The sequence below is a fragment of the Mandrillus leucophaeus genome, unplaced genomic scaffold (assembly GCF_000951045.1).
Source record: "Mandrillus leucophaeus isolate KB7577 unplaced genomic scaffold, Mleu.le_1.0 Scaffold62, whole genome shotgun sequence".
NCBI lineage: Eukaryota > Metazoa > Chordata > Mammalia > Primates > Cercopithecidae > Mandrillus > Mandrillus leucophaeus.
Window position 1 is genome coordinate 5199798 of NW_012106697.1, and position 19356 is coordinate 5219153.

General features: G+C 39.2%; 1 protein-coding gene across 3 annotated transcripts in view; it reads right to left on the reverse strand.

Moving 5' to 3' along the window:
• The window catches only part of CENPU (centromere protein U), a 44215-nt gene that overhangs the window by 5838 nt on the left and 19021 nt on the right, over nt 1-19356 (reverse strand). The window contains exons 7-12 of one of the 3 annotated variants that reach the window (XM_012000161.1): nt 17345-17414; nt 10759-10867; nt 3080-3158; nt 2811-2858; nt 1526-1587; nt 179-206 (exon numbers count right to left, since the gene is read on the reverse strand). In XM_012000161.1, coding sequence (XP_011855551.1) covers nt 179-206; nt 1526-1587; nt 2811-2858; nt 3080-3158; nt 10759-10867; nt 17345-17414 — 396 coding nt within the window. Of the gene's footprint in view, nt 1-178; nt 207-1525; nt 1588-2810; nt 2859-3079; nt 3159-10758; nt 10868-17344; nt 17415-19356 lie in introns of those variants that run through there. The other 2 variants (XM_012000160.1, XR_001008247.1) reach the window with 2 other exon arrangements.

Genomic DNA, 19356 nt, shown 5'->3' on the forward strand with positions numbered 1-19356 from the left:
GTGTAACCAGGCACGGCCTGACTATAGCTATAACCACTTGTCTCATAGGACTGTGATGATGAGTTAGCATAGAAAGCGTTTAGGAAAGTGCCCTGCCACAGAGGAAGCTTGTAAATGTCAGCTTTCCTTGTTATATTTGCCTTTAGTTTTCCTATTTTGGCCTGGGTCAATGAAAACCTTACCATAGGCCAGCACCTGTCCAGAGACTCGATTTAGAAACCAACAGATTAGACAACTGCTTTCTCCCCCTTAAACTCCTGTGGCAGTCTCTCTTTTCTTTTTTTTTAAGACACAGTTTCACTCTGTCACCCAGGCTGGGGTGCACGGGCATGATCTTGGTTCCCCGTAACTTCTGCCTCCCAGGTTCAAGTGATTCTCGTGCTTCAACCTCCCCAGTAGCTCAGATTACAGGCGTGCGCCACCACACCCCGTTAATTTTTGTATTTTTGAGATGGGGTTTCACTATGTTGGCCAAGCTGGTCTTGAACTCCTGACCTCAAGTGATCCGCCCACCTTGACCTCCCAAAGTGCTGGGATTACAGGCGTGAGCCACTGTGCCTGACCTAGCAGGCTCTTTTTAAAAACTTAGTTTTGAATGAGTTTTTAAAAGTTTCAACTTTTAATTATACACATTATTTTCTGACAATATCACTTTCTTTCTCAAGCTATTTTTAAGCTCAGGAACAGACAGCACAGCTAGCACTGTTTTATTACCAAGACTCTAGCTCTCATGACAGCCATGGCCTCAAAACATACTTGTGGGCTGCCACCTGATGTGCGCTCCAGTCTTCCTAACCAGAAACTGGGGGCAGCCCTGGCCTGCAGGGCCTGGTAAGTTCACCTGGCCCACACTTGGGAGTGGATTCACATGCATGCCACTCCAAGGCATACCCTTCGACCGTAACAACATAAACAACAACTGTCAACACTTACACAGCACTTACTGCGTGCGCCTGTCCCTGTGGCGCACTTTCTATATATGTGCTCATCTAATTTCCACAGCACTTTCTATATATGTACTCATCTAATTTCCACAGCACTCTATGTTTTTCACATGTGAGCAAAAGTAACCAAAGACAGAGGCAGAACTTGAGAATACCGAAGTCTAGGTATGATGATGATGATGACGCCTATATACAAAAGAGGCAACTGAGACACTGGGACACCAAATAACTTGGTCAAGGTTGCGCAGCCAGTAAGTGGCAGAGCTTGGGTTCAACCCAAGCAGTTCAAGCAGTTTAATGCGTAGATTCTAGAATTCAACCCAGGCGGCTGAATTCTGGAATCTAGGCATTATATCTCTTAAGGCCAGAGCTGAGAAATCTGTGGAGATAGATCAGTGTGGAATTCTCCTTTGCCAAAAGGTGGGGCAACTAGGCAACATACCCTGCCTTCACTGAGTATCGGAGCTTGAAGATAACCTGGGCTTTAATACAACACAGCAGCAAGTGTCACTCCCCTAAATGACACACCATAATTACATCCTTTTAGGTAAGTGCTCAAACAGGATTTGATAGTATCTTACCGAAGCAGTTCATCCTGGACTTCAATCATACGCTGCCTTTTCTTTTCGATATCTGAAATCATCTAAGTAACACAATCATTTGTGTTAAAATTAATTTGTAACTGTTTGAGCACTGCCACATACGCTGCCAGGTAATGAAGTGCAGTGGAAAACAAGACAGATCCAATTCTTACCATCACAGACTTTGGTCTAATGGGGAAGACAGACATTACACAGAAACAATATGTATTTACAACCTGTGATATGTGCTATAAAGGAAAAGAAGAGAGAACTCTGGAAAAGAAAAGCAGGGGTATCTACTTCAGAATGACCAGAGGAAAGCAGGAGGAAAGCAGGGGCCAGGTCTTTACTGGACCCTGTGACCTCTAAAGTGAGGAGATTTTATCTAGGTGCACTAGGAAACTATCAAAGCAGGGGAGTGTTGTGATCCACTCTGTATTTTAAAAGGAACATTTCAATGTATTTTATTATCTCGGTCATCGAGTCACTTTTAGTGACTACGTAATACTCCACTGTTAGACATTCATAATGTTCCCATTCGGTAATAAGTAATGCAGAAATGACCAATAAAAGATTAAAACTGAAAGAAAAACAAAAACATCCCAGAGCTTGCAATCACTGGAAGGAAACTGTATGTATTTCAAGTCTAGTTCTATTTTAAATGCAGAGGTGGACTTCCACTCCTGGATTCACCTCTGACGCTCAGAGGCATTTGGTCCAGCCGTTTCCAGGTAAGCAAAGGAGACTCTCGTGTTGGCTGGCTTGTCGCCCACTGCAGACCCAGTGGTGTATAGTTTATAGGTGGTATAGCAATGAAGCAACAGAGCCAGGACTAGACATGAGGTCTCCTGACCCTTAACCCAGTATTCTTCCCAGGCTGTCCTACCTGGGACAGTTCTTTATTCTAAAAGGTTGTGCTTTTCGACGTCCGCAAAAGCAATAAATATATATTAATATTTATCCATATAAGTGGTCATTTTGGACTTGGTAGTCTTTTAAAAGCTAACTTTGTGACATTAATAAAAGGCTTAAATTTCTGTCTTTAATTATAAAAACAATTATTTTGACACTTGTGCAGCCTTAGGAAACAAAAGTGACTAGGATCCTCATTCCTTACCTTGCATTAATAATACCAACCATACCAACCATGAGATCAACCAAATAAAAGCCTGACAAGATTATGAAATCTACTCACACTCTAAAGGCTGTAAACCCAGAGTCAAGTCTTCACATAACTCTACATGTTAGTATTGACTCTATGACTCTAATCACATACATCATTTACCTTAGCATTCTTCCTTTTCAGATTTTTCAACATCTGGCTTTCTTTAAGCTACACAAAACAAAAAATACATATGTACATTATTCTCCAAAAGTAAATGTTAGTTTCACATGTATCACATTCAGTTAAAAACAGTTATGTGGAATATGAACAGTTCTAATGAGTTTATTACCATACTGCCAACAAATGCAAGCTTTTCTAAGACAACAATATGCTGCTTCAGGATTAGTGAAAAAAACCTTAGACCAACAAATTCATGTCAGTGAGCTTACCAGTTTGATGACTTGTTCTTTAACATTAACGTATAATGTGTCGATGGCTGCCCTACAAACTTTAGATTCTGTTCTTTCTCTGTAGAGGAATTAAAAAAAAAAGTCTAAGTACCATGATGGATTTTGAAAGGTGTTTCATTTGCTTAGCATATAAACAAACATGTACATACAATTTGGCATATACCTTTTTTATTTTAAAAAATCTTTAATCTCATTTTTTTATAATTTCAATTTTTTAGATTAAGGGATTTGTTATATGGGCATACTGCATGACACTGAAGTCTGGGGTACAACTGACCCCATCACTCAGGTAGCGAGCATGATACCCAACAGGTTGTTTTTCAGTCCTTGAATCCCTATTCCCTCTAGGAATCTCCAGGATCTACTGTTGCCATCTTTATGTCCATGTGTACCCAATGTTTAGCTCCCACTTATAAGCGAGAACACGCAGTATTTGGTTTTCCGTTCCTACAATAATTCACTTGGGATAATGACTTCCAGCTGCATCCATATTGCTACAAAGGACATGATTTTGTTCTTTTTTATAGCTGTGCAGTATTCCATGGTCTACATATACCATATTTTCTTTATCCAACCCACAGTTGATGGGCACCTAGGTTGATTCTGTCTTTGCTATCATGGATAGTGCTGTGATGAACATATGAGAACACCATTTTAACTAAGATGGCAATGTTCAGCCTGAAAAAAATACTGGAAACACGTATCAGCAAAAGAAAAAGAACAAATACATTTTTCTGTAAGCCCTCTGGTACGGGGTCATCTTAATTCCCTGATACTAAACAACCTCACAGGTGATACCAAGTAAGGTAGAAATGCTTATGGCTAATCCCAGTCTTTTCCTACTACCTGAAAGACCCAGTAGACTTTATTCCCTCCCTCTCTGCCTGTTAGCAAAAGGAGGAGCAACTGTGTAACACATTTGGACTAGCCAAAAAGTAGCCATAAATCAGGTGATAGTTCTTCAGAAACTATAAAACTGACTAAAAGAAACTGCCTCCGGTCTCTGTCGCTGGGAAGAAGAGATCTGGTGGCCAGTCTCTGATTCTTCTGGCTTGGCTCACTCACCCATTAAGATGGCTATTATTTTAAAAAACAGAAAACAACAAGTGTTGGTGAGAAAGTACAGAAATAGGAACCCCTGTGTTGCTGGTGGAAATGTAAAACGATATAGTCACTGTGGAAAACAGTATTGGCAGTTCCAAAAAAAACAAAAAATAAAATAAATTAATTAAACATAGAATTACCACATGATCCAGCAATTCCTCTTCTAGGCATATACACAAAAGAATTGGAAGCATGGACTTGAATATCAATTGTACATCAATGTGTGTAGCAGCATTATTCACAATAGCCAAAAGGTGGGAACTACTCAAGTGTCCACTGATAGATGAGTGGATAAAGAGAATGTGTTAAAATCATGACCATATAACAATGTCTCAGTCAACAATGGATGGCACATACAATGGTAGACCCATAAAACAATGGAGCTAAAACTATCTTATCACCTAGTGACACTGTTGCCATCAAAATGTCATAGCACAATGCATTATTCACATACTTGCCGCGATGCTGGTGTAAACAAACCTATAGTGTTGCCTAGTTGTGTATATAGTTAGGTATACTGCATAAAACTTGATAATAAATTACCAAGTGCCCCAAACAGGTATAACATTTTTTATCTTTTATTTATTTTTTTTTGAGATAAGGTCTCATTCTGTCACCCAAGTTGGACTGAGTAGTGTGATCATGGCGCACTGCAGCCTCAAACTCCTCGACTCCAGTGATCCTCCTGCCTCAGCCTCCCGTGTAGCTGGGATTACAGACATATGCCACCATGCCTGCCTAATTTTTAACTTTTTTGTAGAAAATGGGTCTCATCATGTTGCCCAGGCTCATTTTTTATCTTTTATACCATATTTTTACTGTACCTTTTCTATGTTTAGATACACAATTTACCATCATGATACAATTACCTACAGTATTCAATACAGTGACATAGTATTGAATGAACTTGCTGTCCAAGTGTGTATCCTGGGAGGAACAGGCAACACATCATATAGCCACGGCATGTACTAGGCTACACCATCTAAGTTGGTGTAAGTACACTCTACGTTAACACAATGACAAAACTGCCTAAGGATGCAGTTCTCAGAACACATCCCTGTTGTTAAGTGACATGAATGGGTATTCATATGACTGAATATGATTCCACCTTAAAAAGTAAATTCTGACACATGCTATGACATGGGTGAGCCTTGAGGACACCATGCTGAGTGAAATAAGACAGTCACAAAAGGACAAATATTGTATGATTCCACTCATATGAGGTACCCAGAGCAGTTAGATTTACAGAGACAAAGTAGAATAGTGATTGCTGGGGGAGGGAGGAATGAGGAGTCATTGCTCAAATGGGTACAAAGCTACCATTTCATAAGGCTTTAGTTCCAGAGATGGGTTGCTTAACAAAGTGCACACAGTTAACACACAATAAAGAGAAAATATTTCTACACTTCACACCTATCATAATGGCTAAAATAAAAATTAGTGAGAACACCAAATGCTGGCAAGGATGCATAGAATCTGGATCATACACTGTGGAAAACAGTCTGTCCCTTACAAAACTGAACATGCAATTACCATATAACCCAACAACTGCACTCTTGGGCATTTATCCCAGAGAAATGGAAGCTCAGGTTCAAACAAAAAAATGTATACAAATGTTCACAGCACTGTGTGTGTAACAGCCCAAAACTAGAAACAACCCAAATTCCTTCAACGGGTGAATGTCAAACCATGGTATATCCATACCATGGAAGCTACCTAGCAATGTAGTGGAATGGAATCATACAACAGCTTGGATGAATCTCCAAGGCATTATGCTGAGTGGAAAAAAGCCAATCCCAAAATGTTGCACACTATAGAGTTTCATTTATATAACATTCTTGAAATGATGAAATGACAGAAACGGAGAACAGGTTAGTGGTTTCCAGGGCTTGGGGCTGTGGGTGTAGCTATAAAAGGGCAACATGAGGACAGACGGGGCATGAGAACACAAGAATTCTGGCGGTGATGCAATACACAAACCTATACATATGATAAAATCCCTATATTATTCCTCACAACTGCATGTGATTCTACAATTATCTCAAAAGAAGACATTTAATTAAAAAAAAAAAGTTGTAACTTGTTATTACACATTGAACTAAACAAAAAAAATCATGAATAATGAGGTATTTCTATAGATGCATGTTCATAGCAACATTATTCACAACAGCCAACAGGTGGAAGCAACCCAAGTGTCCGCTGATGAATGAATGGGTAAACAGTGAATGGAAGAATGGTCATCTGTGTACACACAAACACAGCCTTAACAAAGAAGGAAATTCTGATGTATGCTATCACACAGATGAGCCTTGAGGACATGCTAAGTGAAATAAGTCAGTCACAAAAAGACAAATACTGGATGGTTCCATTTATGTGAAGTATTCGAAGTAGTCAAATTCATAGAAACAGAAAGTAGAAGGGTGGTTGCCAAGCACTAGAGATGGGGTGAAGAATAGAACATTGTGATTTAATGGGTGCAGAATGTCAGTTGTGCAAGATAAAGAAGTTCTGGAGACTGGTAGCACAACAACATGAATATACTTAACACTACTGACCTGTGCACTTAAAAACACTTAATGGCAAATTTTATGTTATGTGTATTTTAGCACAATTAAAAATTTACATAGGTCCCACTTAAAAAAAAAAAAGAATTTCTAATGCAATATAAATATCAAATCATTATTTTCAGATGTTAGAATATTTTTTAAATATAGCCAGTCATCATGGCACATGCTTGTAATCTCAACTACTCTGAAGGCTGAGGTGGGAGGATCCCCTAAACCCAGGAGTTGGAGACCAGCCTGGGCAACACAGTGAGACCCCATCTAAAGAAATTTTTTTTTTTTTTTTTTTTAAATAAGAAAAGCTGGTCAGGCCTCTCCGCATATGGCTTGTAATGATAAATCGATAGATTCTTTCAACTACAAAGGTGATGGTCTACACAAGACAGCTCTTCCAAATTCTAGCAACTTAAACATCTGGCAAAATTCAATTAATTGAATCAGCTATAGAATATTCTAAGCGTTTGTAATGTTGCATTTCATGACATACTTCCCTACTTATACATAAACTGCTTATCGTCAGTTTATACTGATATAACAGTGAAGCTATTCAGGTCTGAGTGCTAGGTACAGGATATTAAAAACAGACCCTTAAATAGTTGTTGACTTAATTTTGAAAGAGTGAAGTGTTTCACGTGGCTGAGAACACCACATTGTCAAGGAAACAAAATGAGATCAGTGATTCACCAGAATTATTTGGTATGACAAAAATACAAAGTTGTACTGCAATGTTATATAAGTCTAAGAAAAATACTATGCCTCTTCTAAATCATTTCTTATATCAAGAACTTACTACCCACTGCAGCAACTCAGACCTCTGTCCCTGTGTCCTTACTACCCACTGGGTAGTAAGTTCTTGACATAAGAAATGATTTAGAAGGGGACAATGCCATTTTCCCTAAAACATCAGAAATCTATAATAAGCTTCCTATAAGAGATTTGTGAATAGGAAAAGGATAACACAAGCAAGATGGTCTTGGGTGTGTTAACTGTGCTAGTTTTAACAGGAAACTGGCTCTGGAATATACAGAAGAGTAAAACAGGTACCTCCCACAATGATGATGATGAATTGGCATGACAGGCTGGCTCCTTTCCCCAAGCTCACCCAGAACTACAGAGGGAATACCACAGAGAAAATGGAGAAAGCTGTGAAAACCCTGAGGGTGAGGTCATGTAGAGAGGATGACTGCTGTGAGGAGTGGCGCTGTGGCCAGGGCAGGAATAGACAGCTGTGGGAAACTGACTCCTGCCTCTTCCCATCACCGATCTCATCAACAGTGTGCCTGCTCCACCCCCGCTCCCCTGCCCCCTGCAGCAACTTAGACCTCGGTCCCTGTGTCCTCATCAAGACTGAAACTGGGGTTGGACTTGGGCCTAGAGAAAAACATGGGAGGCTGACTGACTTTGGGCAGCTGTTTCCTCACCCTTCCCCGGTCAAACCCCCATGCTGGAGAATGATGACCCACAGAGTCCATCTTTTCTTCCTGCTGCTCCTCTCTGGAGGGTGAGGAGTGAAGTACTGACCTGACAGGCTGTTTTGTGAGATGAGTAGCTGAGGCTGCCCACCCTAGGGCTTACCCCACCCCCTGCACTCACAGGCACTAACAGAGACTGGAGTTTGGCCTTCTTCTGTACATACTGTCTGACAGAAAGGGACAGGCCCAGGGGAAAATAAACTCAGAGACTGGAATAACAAGATGCTGGAGGAACCCAACCATTTCAAAAGGAAAACACATATTATATCCGAAACCTTACCAGAGCAGGTATTTTAGAATAGCTGATCCAATAATTTGAAATTAGCCCAACAGATATTCTAAGGAAGATATTAGCAGCATAAAACACGAATACAAGACACAAAAAAAGCAGCAGAAATAGCTGGACATGATGGCTCACACCTGTAATCCCAGCACTTTGGGAGGCAACAGTGGGTGGATCACTTGAGGTCAGGAGTTAGAGACCAGACTGGCCAACATGGTGAAACCCCGTCTCTACTAAAAATACAAAAAATTAGCTGGGTGTGGTGGTGGGTGCCTGTAATCCCAGCTACTAGGGAGGCTGAGGCAGGTGAACTGCTTGAACCTGGGAGGTAGAGGTTGCAGGGACTGAGATTGCACCACAGCACTCTAGCCTGGGTGACAGAGTGAGACTCCATCTCAAAAAAAAACCAACAAAACAGAAAACAAAAAACAAATATAATAGAGAACTCAACAGATGGGACAAATGGCAGACTGGATATTTCTAAGAATAAATTAGAAAATCTAATTTCTTAGATTGAGGAAATCTCCCAGTGAATGAAGCAAAGGATAATAAGATAACAAAAAAGAAAATTAGGATAAAAATATTTTAAATTCTTAGAATTAAAAAAAGTAATTTGTTCAGCAGCAATAGATTAAAAAAAATTTTTTTTTAAACCTTGGAATGAAAAGGTCAGGCTCAATATAGTGAAATTTAAGAATATCAAAGAAACAAAATAACAGTTGAGAGAGCTAAACAACAGATCACATTCAAAGAAATAAGAATTAGATAGACATCAAATTTTCCAAAAGCAACACTCGATGTAAAAGAATATAAAGTTTCCAAAGTATTTAAGAAAATAATTTAGAACATAAAATATTATATCCAGCTAAGCTGTCATTCAAATTCAAGGGTATAATAAAAATAATCAGAAGGTTTAGAAGTTTTACAACATAAAGAGCCACACTGTGGTGGTGGGTGAAATATTTAAATAAGAGAAAATACTTATCTACAGGATATTGCAAGAAAATATCTGAGATAAAAGTGATCAAATACCTAAGTAAACTTTGTTATTGTCTTAAAAACAGAGACAAACACACACAACAGAAGGGGAAATTCTATCTACCTTAATTTAGAATTAAAGGTGGTGAGTTATAAATACAATTTTTTTAAGTTAAAAAAAATTCAGAACATCAAAAAGTAGAATAAAAAAGTAACAATATATTAACATATTGTTCAAGATATATCAATAATTACAATAAATGCTAATGGACTCAACTCGAGTTGAAATTCAAAGACTGATACACTGGATTTAAAAAGACGAATAAAGAAATAAAAATTTAAGGTAGCAAAAAGGTTGGAAGTAAAAGAAATTAAAAAGAATGTAAAATCTGGCCAGGCGCAGTGGCTCACGTCTATAATCCCAGCACTTTGGAAGGCCAAGGTGGGCAGATCACGAAGTCAGGAGATCGAGACCATCCTAGCCAACATGGTGAAACCCTGTCTCTACTAAAAATGCAAAAATTAGCTGGGCATGTTGGCACACACCTGTAGTCCCAGCTACTTAGGAGGCTGAGGCAGGAGAATTGCTTGAACCTGGGAGGTGGAGGTTGCAGTGAGCCGAGATCTCACCACTGTACTCCAGCCTGAGGACAGATCGAGACTCCATCTCAAACAAACAAAAAAAAATCTGGCAAATGCTAGCAAAAGAAAACTATGATGCATATTAGTATCAGGTAAAATAAATTTTAAGACAAAGTATGTTTAGGAATAGAGTGCGTGACCAACTAAAATGTTCAGTCTGCAAGACAGAGCAATTTTACACACGATTTTCCTAATAGTCTCTAAACATATACAGCACAAATGAATAGAAGTACCAAGAAATACTGAACATAGATCCAATAATTAGAGTCTATCTAGATCCAATGATTAGAAATTGCACACAGATCATGTACCAGGTCATAAAGAAAGCCTCAAAATTTAAAAAAAAATATATATATATATATATCACCAGACCATGATCTTTGACCACAACATATTTAAGATAGAAGGTTAATACACAAATATAAATTTAAAAGTCTACATATTTGGGACATTTAAAAACATATGAATTCAAAGAATTAAAGAAACAATTATAATAAACGTAAAAATATCTAAAACAATGACAATGAAAATAGTACATAACAAAACTGTATGATGAGCAAAAACAGTGCTTCAAGGGAAATTCATCAGGTAAATACACCACATCAAAAGACTTACTTATGCTCTAGGTGGGTTTTCTCAAATTCAGGCAAAACAATATTCAACTCTTTGATGTCACTGGTTTTCATTCCTTCTAGACACCAAACGTCCACAGTGTCAGAAGTATCTAGAATATTAAGATAAGTTAATATGCTGGTTATTCATATTTTGGCTGTAGGTCCAGGGTTCTGAAAGCCTGCCACAAAAATAGTCTCACCAAATTGTAAAAGATAGCTACAGCTGAACAATCAGACAGGAGGCGCCGTACTCACTTCTTACCCCTGTGCACAGTCTTGCAAACCCCTACATATACTTTCACTTTAACTGCTATCTTGCTGGTTCTCCTACTTTTGCTAAAGCAACCAAAAGCATTGCTGCCTTTTAATCACCTTACTCTATCTTTATTTAGTAGTGTGCTGTTATTTAACATCACTGGGGATAAGCTCTTCATTGTTAGCTGTATTTTCTGAATTTTAATCTATCTGATAGGCCTTTAATAATCTTGTAGGATACAGCAAGATTATTCAGTGTATTAATTTAAATAATTGTAGTAATATACAGTACTATCCCACACAGGGATCTGAAGACAGATCTTGGTTCTAGTTTGAGCTTCTTTCTTACTAGTCATAAGATCTCAGGCAAGTCAGTTAACCTTCCAGAGACCATTTCCTCAATGATAAATGGAATAAAAGAATGCTCTCCTTTTTATTATGAGGCTCAAGCAAGAAAATATCTGTGAATGCATTTATAAAAACTATAAAATACTATACATCTGTAAGGTGTTATTATCAATTTCCAAAGCATACCTCAATTTTTTTTCTTTAAAAAAATTTTTTTTGAGACAGGGTCTCACTCTGTTGTCCAAGCTGCAGTGCAGTAGCATGCTCAGCACTCATTACAGCCTCGAAGTCCTAGGTTCAAGTGATCCTCCCACCTCAGTCTCCCAAACAGCTGAGACTACAAGTGTATGCCACTATGCCTGGCTAGTTCTGAAAATTTTTTGTAAAGGTGGGGTCCCACTATGTTGCCCAGGCTGGTCTTGAACTCCTGGGCTCAAGCAGTCCTCTCACCTCAGCCTCCCAAAGTGCTGGGATTACAGGTGCACCCATCATTCTCGGCCCCCAGTTTTCTGTATGTTAACAGAAGCCATTGGCAGGAAAGTCTACTCTTCTTCCATAATTCTTTGTTTAATACTACAAAACTGACAAACATACTGAGAGTTTGTCTTCAGATTCACAATGACCTGAGTGCAACTCTTGGCTCTGGTGGATTAGTAACAGCCACCAATTCTTTCCCACTCTTCCCTACTTCCATTCCCTTGAATCTGGGATAGCCCCCTATAACCGGCTTGATCAACAGAGCATGAAGGAGTGAAAGGCCAGGTCTCAGGGTATCTGCAGCTTCTGCTTTACACCTCCTGCAATGCTCCCTCTTGGACATCAACTGTCACATGAAATTCTGACTACTGAACAACAGGCAAACCCAAGCTAGCCACTTAAAAAGAGGCCACATGCAGGAGGAACAAGGCACCAGATAGATGAAAACAGTCATCTTAGACCTTCCACCCTAGCTCAGCCATTAAACGAACAGAATTGCCCAAAGCAAAACTGTAAGCAAATAAAACAATGGCCATTGTCAATCAGGGGCTGGCAAACTTCAGTGAAGTGCCAGATGGTAACTACTGTTGGCTTCATGGGCCAACTGTTCAACTCTGCCATTGTAGTGTGAAGGCAGCCACAAACAATCCACAGAAGAGTGAATCTGGCTGTGATCCAATAAAAGTTCATTTTCAAAAACAGGCAATGGACTAAATTTGAATTGTAGATATAGATTTTTTTTTTTTTGAGACAGAGTTTTGCTTTTGTTGCCCAGGCTGAACTCTGCTTCCCAGGTTCAAGTGATTCGCTTATCTCGCCCTCCCGAGTAGCTGGGATTTACGGGCATGTGCCACCATGCCTGGCTAATTTTTGTATTTTCAGTAGAGACGGGGTTTCACCATGTTGGTCAAGCTGGTCTCGAACTCCTGACCTGAAGTGATCCACCCACCTTGGCCTCCCAAAGTGCTGGGATTACAGGTGTGAGCCACCGTGCCCAGCCTACACATAGTTTTTAGATTAGTAAGTTTTAAGATAGTTTGTTAGGCATTAATACACCCAAAACACTGGCTGAACCCACTTATGGCTGTGTAAGCTCAGACAAGTTTTTTAACCTAAGACCTCAATTTTCTCACCTGTAAAAATGGGGGAAATAATATCTATACTTCAAAGGTTTATTATAAGAATGAGAGAGAAGATAACATTAAACACTCAGTATAATGACTGGCACATAGTAAATACTTTGCTGTCTTTGTTGCTACTAATTTATAAAATAGAAACAGTAGGAACAGAAGTTAGTAAAAAGTATTCCAATAATACTTCCAGACCAGACCCATAACACTGTTACCCACAATTCTGCCACCACCCCAATATACATAAATCCCTACTCACCTAAACTCAGCTCACCATGATTTTTAGAAAAACCAGTGATCTGCAAAAAGTAGTTCTGCATTTTATTTATTTATTTATTGAGACAGAGTCTCGCTTTGCCGCCCAGGCTGGAGTACAGGGGCACGATCTCAGCTCACTGCAAGCTCTGCCTCCTGGGTTCACGCCATTCTCCTGCCTCAGCCTCCCGAGTAGCTGGGACTACAGGCTCCCGCCACCATGCCCGGCTATTTTTGTATTTTTGGTAGAAACAGGGTTTCACAGTGTTACCCAGGATGGTCTGGATCTCCTGACCTCGTGATCCGCCCGCCTCGGCCTCCCAAAGTGCTGTGATTACAGGCGTGAGCCACTGCACCTGGTCTAGTTCTGCTTTTATAAAAGACACAATATCTAAAGGTCTTATTAGTTTAAATAAAATCTTCCTTAAGCTCTCAGGACCAACAGATTTTTTTTTTTTTTAAGTTTAATTAAGAACCGTATATCCAAGCTATCTACTCTTACTGAACATAACATTTATTTTGGCATCAGAATTGATCTATGATGAGTTATTTTATACACGACAACATTTATATATGCATAATATACATATGCATAATAAAAGGGTTGCCCATAGGACCACAGTACAACTTAAGAAGGAGAGCACTGGTCAGGTGCGGTGGCTCACACCTATAATCCCAGCACTTTGGGAGGCTGAGGTGGATAGATCACCTGAGGTCAAGAGTTCAAGACCAGCCTGGCCAATATGGTGAAACCCCCTCTCTATTAAAAAAAAAAAAAAAAATCAATCAAAAAATTAGCCAGGGAGTAGTGGCGGGCGCCTGTAATCCCAACTACTCAGGAGGCTCAGGCAGGAGAATTGCTTGAACCTGGGAGGCAGAGGTTGAAGGAAGCTGAGATTGTGCCACTTCACTGCAGCCTGGGCGACAAGAGCAAAACTCGGTCAAAAAAAAAAGAGAGCATTAATAAGACACTGGAAGCACTCTGCGTACCTGACTCCAATGCCTTCTGAACTTTGTGTTTATCATCATATTACTCTTTGTTATAATTTTATTGTACACAAATATATTCCTAAACAATGTGGAGTTTAGAATGTTTTTGACCTTTTTACAATTGCTAATGCACCGGTAAAAGTTCTGCTTTTGTATTCCACTCCATACGTACACAGCAATTTATCTATCAATTCTAATGTGATAAGTTGTTTGCAGTACTTTGCTAGCATGAAAGACAATGCTAAGAGCACTCATACACATGATACACAGACACGTTCAAGAATTCCTCTAGTAAATACACCCACCAGCAACTGCTAGGTTTCAAAGTCTGCATGTTTTTTCAACTTTGCCAGAGAATGGCCAAAATTATTTTCAAAGTGCTTATATTTCTTCATATCTGCAGTGATTAAGGATCTCTACTGGCGACATCCTCATTAAATATGGACTCTTGAGAGGCTAAAATATGTGTCAAACTAGGAGGTGCAGAGGAGTGTCTCACTGTAGCTGTGAATTTAAATTTCTGTGATTAGGAATGCACTCCCTCCAAATGTTTATTTTACTATTTCCTCTTCTGTAAAAATGTTGGTGTCATCTGCCCATTTTTCTACTAAGTTGTCTTTTTATTGATACTCCTTTATTTTCTCTAAAAATTGTCCAATTGTACCTGTCATATTTAAGACTTCAATTCAGAACTTTTTTTGTGTGCTGCAAGTCAGAGGCAGTCTCATTTCATTTTTCTACAGGGAAAACACTGTCACAGAACCACCTTTCCCCACTGACCAGCAGCCAACATTTTTGTCATACATTCATCAAGTTTCCATATATGCAGGGTCTCTTTTCTGGTCTATCTTTTGGTGTCACGGTCCCTAAGATTAGAATTAAATGTCTGTTAGACCAGGGGTCCCCAAGCCCCCGGTCACAGACCCGTATCAGTTTGTGGCCTGTTGGGAACTGGGCCACACAGCAGGAGGTGAGTGGCAGGGTGGGGGGGGCGAGTGAGCATGACCACCCGAGCTCCACCTCCTGTCAGAGTAGTGGTGGCATTAGACTCTCATGGGAGCACGAACCTCATTGTGAACTGCACATGTGAGGGATCTAGGTTGTGAGCTCCTTTTGGGAATCTAACGCCGATGATCTGAGGTGGAACAGTTTTATCCCAAAACCATCTCCAATCCTCGTCCACGCAAAAATTGTCTGCCATGAAACCAGTCCCTGGTGTGAAAAAGTTTGGGGACTGCTATATTAGACCTGCCTATAAAACTATATAGAATTGAGGAGTTTTTGTTAGTTTAATAGAAAAATTTTAAACTAGTGTTTGAATTTGATAGTTATAGGATTATTTCAGTTTTCTTCTTCAAAATCCAGCTTCATTAGCCTTGCATTTTTCTAGATATTTATGTGTTACAATATGGGGGAGAAAAGGATATCCCCTTTTCCTCTATTTTGGCGGGGTGGGTGGATTCACTTTTAAATTTTTGTTTTTAATTGACACATAGTAATTGTACATATTTATGGGTACAGTGTGATGTGTCAATACATATATGTATTGTCTAAAAAATCAAATTAGGGCATTCAGCATATCCATCACCTCATACATTTATCATTTGTTTGTGGTAAGAAGACTAAAAATCCTCTCTTCTAGTTGTTTTGAAATGTATAACACTGTTAACCATAGTCACCCTACTGTGCAAGAGAACACCTGAACTTATACCTATCTAATTGTAACTTTGTACCCGCTGACCAGCCTCTCCCTCTCCCCGCTCCCCACTAGCCTCCCCTATCTATTTTAAATTTATTCACATGAAGTTGTTCATTATATTCTTAGTAACATTTAAACTGTGCATTTAAACATTTAAACTTCTGGTAGGAGTATAAAATTATGTTATACAACCACTTTGGGAATGCAGTTTGCAAAGTTTGGCAGTTTCTTGTAAAATTAAACATATGCCTACCCTATGACTCAGCAACTTCACTCCTTTTTATTTACCCAAGAGAAATGAAAACATATGTTCACAAAGAAATGTGTATAAAAATGTTCACTGGCTGGTTGCAGTGGCTCACACCTGTAATCCCAGCACTTTGGGAGGCCAAGGCAGGTGGATCATGAGGTCAGGAGATTAAGACCATCCTGGCCAACATGGTGAAACCCCATCTCTACTAAAAATACAAAAAATTAGCCGGGCATGGTGGTGTGGGCCTGTAGTCTCAGCTACTCAGGAGACTGAGGCAGGAGATTCGCTTGAACCTGGGAGGCGGAAGTTGCAGTGAGCTGAGATCAAGCCACTGCACTCCAGCCTGGCAACAGAGCAAGACTCAGTCTCAACAACAACAACAACAAAAAGTTCACAGCAGCTTTATTCAAATAGCCAAAACCTGAAAACAACTCAGCTGTCCATCAGTAAGAGACTGGTCAACTGTGGTGTAATCACACAGTGGAATCAGCTCAGTAATAAAAATGATACCAAACAACATAGATGGATTGCAAAAAAACTACGCTGAGTGAAAGAAGCCTTACACAAAAGAGTACACACTATAAGATTCCATCTACACAAAATCCCAGAACAGACAAAACTAATCCATGGCAGAAAAAACATCCCTGAAGCCACTGCCTCCGGAGATATGGGGTGGGGACTGACATGAAAGAGGCATGGGGGAACTTTCTGGAGTAAAGACTTCACATGTTGACAGCAGCTTGAGTTACACATTGTACTGCATGTACATTTTACATTCAAAGAAAAAACTGTAAACACACTGAATTCCAGTTAATCATGTACATACTTAAGTATTCCAGAGGAAGTACTGATGTCTACATTATTTTAAAATGCCTTAAAAACTGAATTATTAATACTAACTTTACTACCTATCTAATAAAGTAAATAATAAAATGTTAACTGTAAAATCTAAGTAGTGGGTATATGAATATATAAATTTTTTTTCCATCTTAGTTGTATGCTGAAAATTTTCATGACAAAATGTTAGAAAAAATGTTACTTCAAAGTCACATATTCCTAATTTTTAAAAGTGGCAATTTTATGTACTTACAATTTACAACTATAACAAATTAAGAATAGGGTCTTATTTCTCTCATGAAATTCCTGAACGAGTGACAAAATATAAAACATCATTCTCTACCTGAGCCTACGGCTTTACTTCTTGATTTCTTCTTTTTGCCACGAGACATCTTCCCTTTTTTCTGAGTTTTCTACAAAAAAAAAAAAAAAAAGCATTAAGGTTTTAAGAAGTTTTCTTTCTCTTAAAACATAAGGATTAAGACTGTTACCAAACTGTCATTCAATATTTTAGCTGGGCATAGTGGCTCATGCCTGTAATCCTAGCACTTTGGGAGGCTGAGGCAGGCAGATCACTTGAGGTCAGGAGTTCCAGACCAGCCTGGCCAACATGGTAAAACCCCACCTCTACTAAAAATACAAAAATTGCCAGGGTGTGGTGGCGCACGCCTGTAGTCCCAGCTACTGGGGAGGCTGAGGCAGAAGAACTGCTTGAACCTGGGAGGAGTCAAAGGTTGCCGTGAGCTGAGATTGCACCACTGCACTCCAGCCTGGGTGACAGAGCGAGACTCCATCTCAAGAAGAAAAAAAACTTTAGCTATAATTCTCATTTAGTTGTAAAACAGATTAGTTATATAAATTATCTACATTAATATAAGGAAGCATTGCAAACAAAACCATCACAAAATAAGAGCAAATAAAACTTTCAGTTGACTTATAACAATTGTTGCCTTGATGGGAAAGTTGAACTTTTACTTAAGATAATAACATGTGGAATCAGCTCAAATTTCTGTTCCAGCTACGGTGAAGTAACAGCTTCCAAACTAGCTCTCTTGCCATAAACAACCATAAAATGGGGGAAAAGGGGTGGCAATTTTATTCAGGCATTGGACAATAGGCAATACAAGACTGAGTTCCAGGAGAAAGGGGAAACTTGGAAGGTGAACCCTATGACTACCACCCCCACTCCATGCACACAGAGTTTCTAAATGGGGTATAGTGAGCTGAAGTCTAAGCAGGGCATGACAATCCTACCCAGCTGAGAGGCACTTGGAATAAGCTGCTCAGGAGAGCACAGGTGCCTGTGGAACGGGGGTCCTAAGAGGCCTTGTCTAAGTACTGCCCATGTGCCGGGTGAGACCACATAAAGCCTACCAGAAAACGCTATCGTGAGGATAACAACATAGTTGATAATGAAGGGCAAGCAGCATTGGGGGCACAGGACAAGGTAAATGTACGTGGGAAAGAGACAACTCACGGCTCATCAGAAACCATGGAGACCAGAAGACAACAGAATGGTATAAAGAGCTGGGGAATAAATCTGTCAACTCAGAATTCCACAGCCAGTGAAATATCCTTCAAAAACAGAGTTGAAATAAAAACACTTTCAGATAAACAAAATCTGAGAGAATTTGTCACCAGCAGACCTGCCATGAAAGAAATGCTAGAAGATATTCTGTAGGCTGATGGAAAAGGTAACAGATGGAAACTAGTATCTATAGGCAGGCAATCAGTGAACTGGAGAGAGGAACTGGTAGAAGACTACAGAGCTGCTGCTTCTCATATTTTTTTTAAAAAAAACAACTCTTTCAAGCAGAAATGACAATACTGTAAGGTTAGATTTGTAACACAGAAGTAAAACAAGACAAAACAGCAGAGGATGGGGATGGATAAATAGAATTATACATAATATTGTTACGTAATTACATTTATGTAGTGGGAGGTAGTTAATTGTCAAGTAGAATGTATGAAGTGATAACACACTGATTCTAAATAGACTTTGCTAATTTAAGGATGTACATTTTTAACCCAGGAGCAACCACTGAAAAAAATTTAAAAAGGTATAGCTAAGAAGTCAATAGAGAAAATAAAACAGAATACAAAAACAATGTTCAACTAATCCAAAATCAGTTCTAAGAGAGACAGAAAACAGGAGCAAATGGAAAACAGAGTATGGTAGATGTGAACCTCACCATATTTAAAATTACATCAAAAGTCAATGGACTTTTAGCAGAAGTTAAAAAAATACCTCCTCTAAGTAACTGATAGATCAAGCAGACCATCCCCCATCACCAAAAACAAGAGTAAGGAGACAAAATCTCTGAACTACACTTGACCTCAACTGACATTTACAGA